Source organism: Eimeria acervulina, genomic scaffold (assembly GCF_000499425.1).
Source record: "Eimeria acervulina Houghton genomic scaffold, Eah_scaff337, whole genome shotgun sequence".
In the NCBI taxonomy this organism is placed as follows: Eukaryota; Apicomplexa; class Conoidasida; order Eucoccidiorida; family Eimeriidae; genus Eimeria; species Eimeria acervulina.
In genome coordinates, this window is record NW_013549872.1 from 863 (window position 1) to 3,373 (window position 2,511).

Consider the following 2,511-nt stretch of genomic DNA (forward strand, 5'->3'; position numbering starts at 1 on the left):
CAGTAACAGGAACACAGCAGCAGCAAAGCAGCAGCAGCAGCAAAGCAGCAGCAGCAGCAAAGCATCAACAGCAGCAAAGCAGCAGCAGCAGCAAAGCAGCAGCAGCAGCAGCAAAGCAGCAGCAAAGCAGCAGCAGCAGCAAAGCATCAACAGCAGCAAAGCATCAGCAGCAGCAAAGCATCAACAGCAGCAAAGCAGCAGCAGCAGCAGCAAAGCATCAACAGCAGCAGCAAAGCAGCAGCAGCAGCAGCAAAGCAGCAGCAAAGCAGCAGCAGCAGCAGCGGTTATTAGCGTCTGACCAGCACAAAGGAAGTAGAAGGGTAGGCAAGAGGAGTGTGTGAAGTTATTTTGTTTGTGCTGCAGCTGCTGCAGCTGCTGCAGACTTCTTTTTAGATTCTCATTCATAAATATTAAAGAAGCACCAAAGGGTATATTCAACAAAACTGAGACGGGCAGCGACCTAAACAAAGCCAGCGGCCCCTCCAGTCGCAGCGTCGCCATCAAACACGCCCGCACAGACCTGCGCATACACCCCAAACCCTAAGCCCTAAACCCTAAACCCTAAACCCTAAACCCTAAACCCTAAAAGCAATATAACCTAAAACATGGAGTATTTAATTGTGTCGGTATAGCCGAGCTAAGGACAAATACAAAAAAAAAGATAAATAAAATTAAATAAATATAAATAAATATAAATAAATAAACAAAGATAAACAAATATAAACAAAGATAAACAAATATAAACAAAGATAAACAAATATAAACAAATAAATGCAAGCGAAAAAAAACAATAAAAATAGTAAAATAAAAATAAAACAAAAATACACCCCAACAACAACAGCATCACCTCGCGCGCTGCAGCAGCAGCAGCAGCAGCAACAGCAGCAGCAGCAACAGCAGCAGCAGCAACAGCAGCAGCAGGAGCAGCACCTGAAGCAGCCTAATTGCATGCGTTGTTTGATAACATCGAAAGGAGTTAATAATAAGTCATGGCTCAGCGTAGCGCACGCCCCACACAGCAGCAAACCCCAAGGCGGAAGGTGCACCTGCTGCTGCTGCTGCTGCTGCTGCTGCAAGTGCTGCTGCTGCTGCTGCAAGTGCTGCTGCTGCTGCTGCAAGTGCTGCTGTTGCTGCTGCAGTTGCTGCAGCGTTTCTTCTTGCTTGGCATCAAGTCTCGGCTTGGTCTGCTGCTGCTGCTGTTGCTGTTGCTGCAGCAGCAGCACCTGTTGCTGCTGCTGCTGCAGCTGCTGCTGCTGCTGCTGCTTACGAAGTGCACGCTGCGTAAGAGTTTGTTTGATGAATTCAAACGAAGCAAAGTAGCAGCCATGGGCGGGTATACACCCCAACACAACAGCACCAGCTCCTCTATATAAGTTAAGAAGGCCTCCTTCATTATAAACATATCTTAAACCTTTAAATACGCCTCCAACTATACTACCGCCTATGGGGCCCCCAGAGGGGCCCCCGGGGAGGGCCCCCAATGGCCTTGCTGCACCTGTTGTTGTTGCTGCTGCTGCTGCTGCTGCTGCACCTGTACCCCACGCCATTGTTGCTGCTGGCCGCGCAGTAGAAAGGATTGAAGGGACCTTCAATCCTGTGCTGCTGCTTGCTGCAGCAGCAACTGCAGCAGCAGGAACTGCTGCAGGAGTTCCAGCAGCAGCAGCAGCAGCATTTGCTGCTGCTGCTGCTTCTGAACGCCATGCTGCAGAAGCTGCTGCAGATATAAACCCTTTAAACCCTTCTCTTTTGCTGCTCTTCAATATTTCTTTATAACCTTCAGCCAGCACTCCTCTATAAAACCATGGGCCCCAACGGGGGGCCCCCAAGGGCCCCCCGTTGGGGCCTTTGTTGTACCCTGCAGCTTCATTAATTAGATTTCGTGATGATACTTCGCTACCAATCGTCTGCATGGGGGCCCCCCCATGGGGGGCCCCCATGGGGGGCCCCTGGGGGCCCCCCTGTGTTTGCAGTGCTTGTGAAGAGATTGCAGCTTTAAAAGAAGAGAGAGACTGAGACAAATTATTTATATTTGAAGACGTTGGCTGCTGCAGCAAGTTGAGTTTAATAGGCGAGTTTGTTTGGGGCCCCCTAACATTATAATACCCCTTTGAACAGGGGCCCTCTGCACCTTTCCCCATGCTGCTGCTGCTGCTGCTGCTGCTGCTGCTGCTGCTGTTGCTGCTTGCTGCTGCTTTATAGGGGCATGCAGAGCTGGATGCCCCCATTGAGGGTGCCCCCATTGAGGATGCCCCCATTGTGGGGGCCCCCATAGAGGGGGCCCCCCTATATGCTTGCATGCGGGTTTTGACAGTATCAACAGGGTACATCGCTACATGCTCAATGGCTCCTGCGCAACTTCCTGCTGCTGCATGCAGCAGAAACGGCCAATCGCCTCTCCACTCCTCCCACTCCAAAGGGTCCTCCAACTCCTCTACACACAAATCATCAATTGGGGGCCCCCCATTTAGTGGGGGGCCCCCAATAGGGCCCCCATTTGATTGGGGGCCCCCA

General features: G+C 51.1%; 1 protein-coding gene across 1 annotated transcript; it reads right to left on the minus strand.

Moving 5' to 3' along the window:
- Nucleotides 1-460: 460 nt before the first annotated feature.
- Nucleotides 461-2,327, minus strand: EAH_00033680 (mitochondrial carrier domain-containing protein, putative; the record flags this gene model as incomplete). The annotated part of the gene is made up of 2 exons (XM_013395866.1): nt 461-520; nt 1,047-2,327. 2 exons carry the CDS (start codon nt 2,325-2,327, stop codon nt 461-463), a joined length of 1,341 nt encoding a protein of 446 aa, XP_013251320.1.
- Nucleotides 2,328-2,511: the final 184 nt, after the last annotated feature.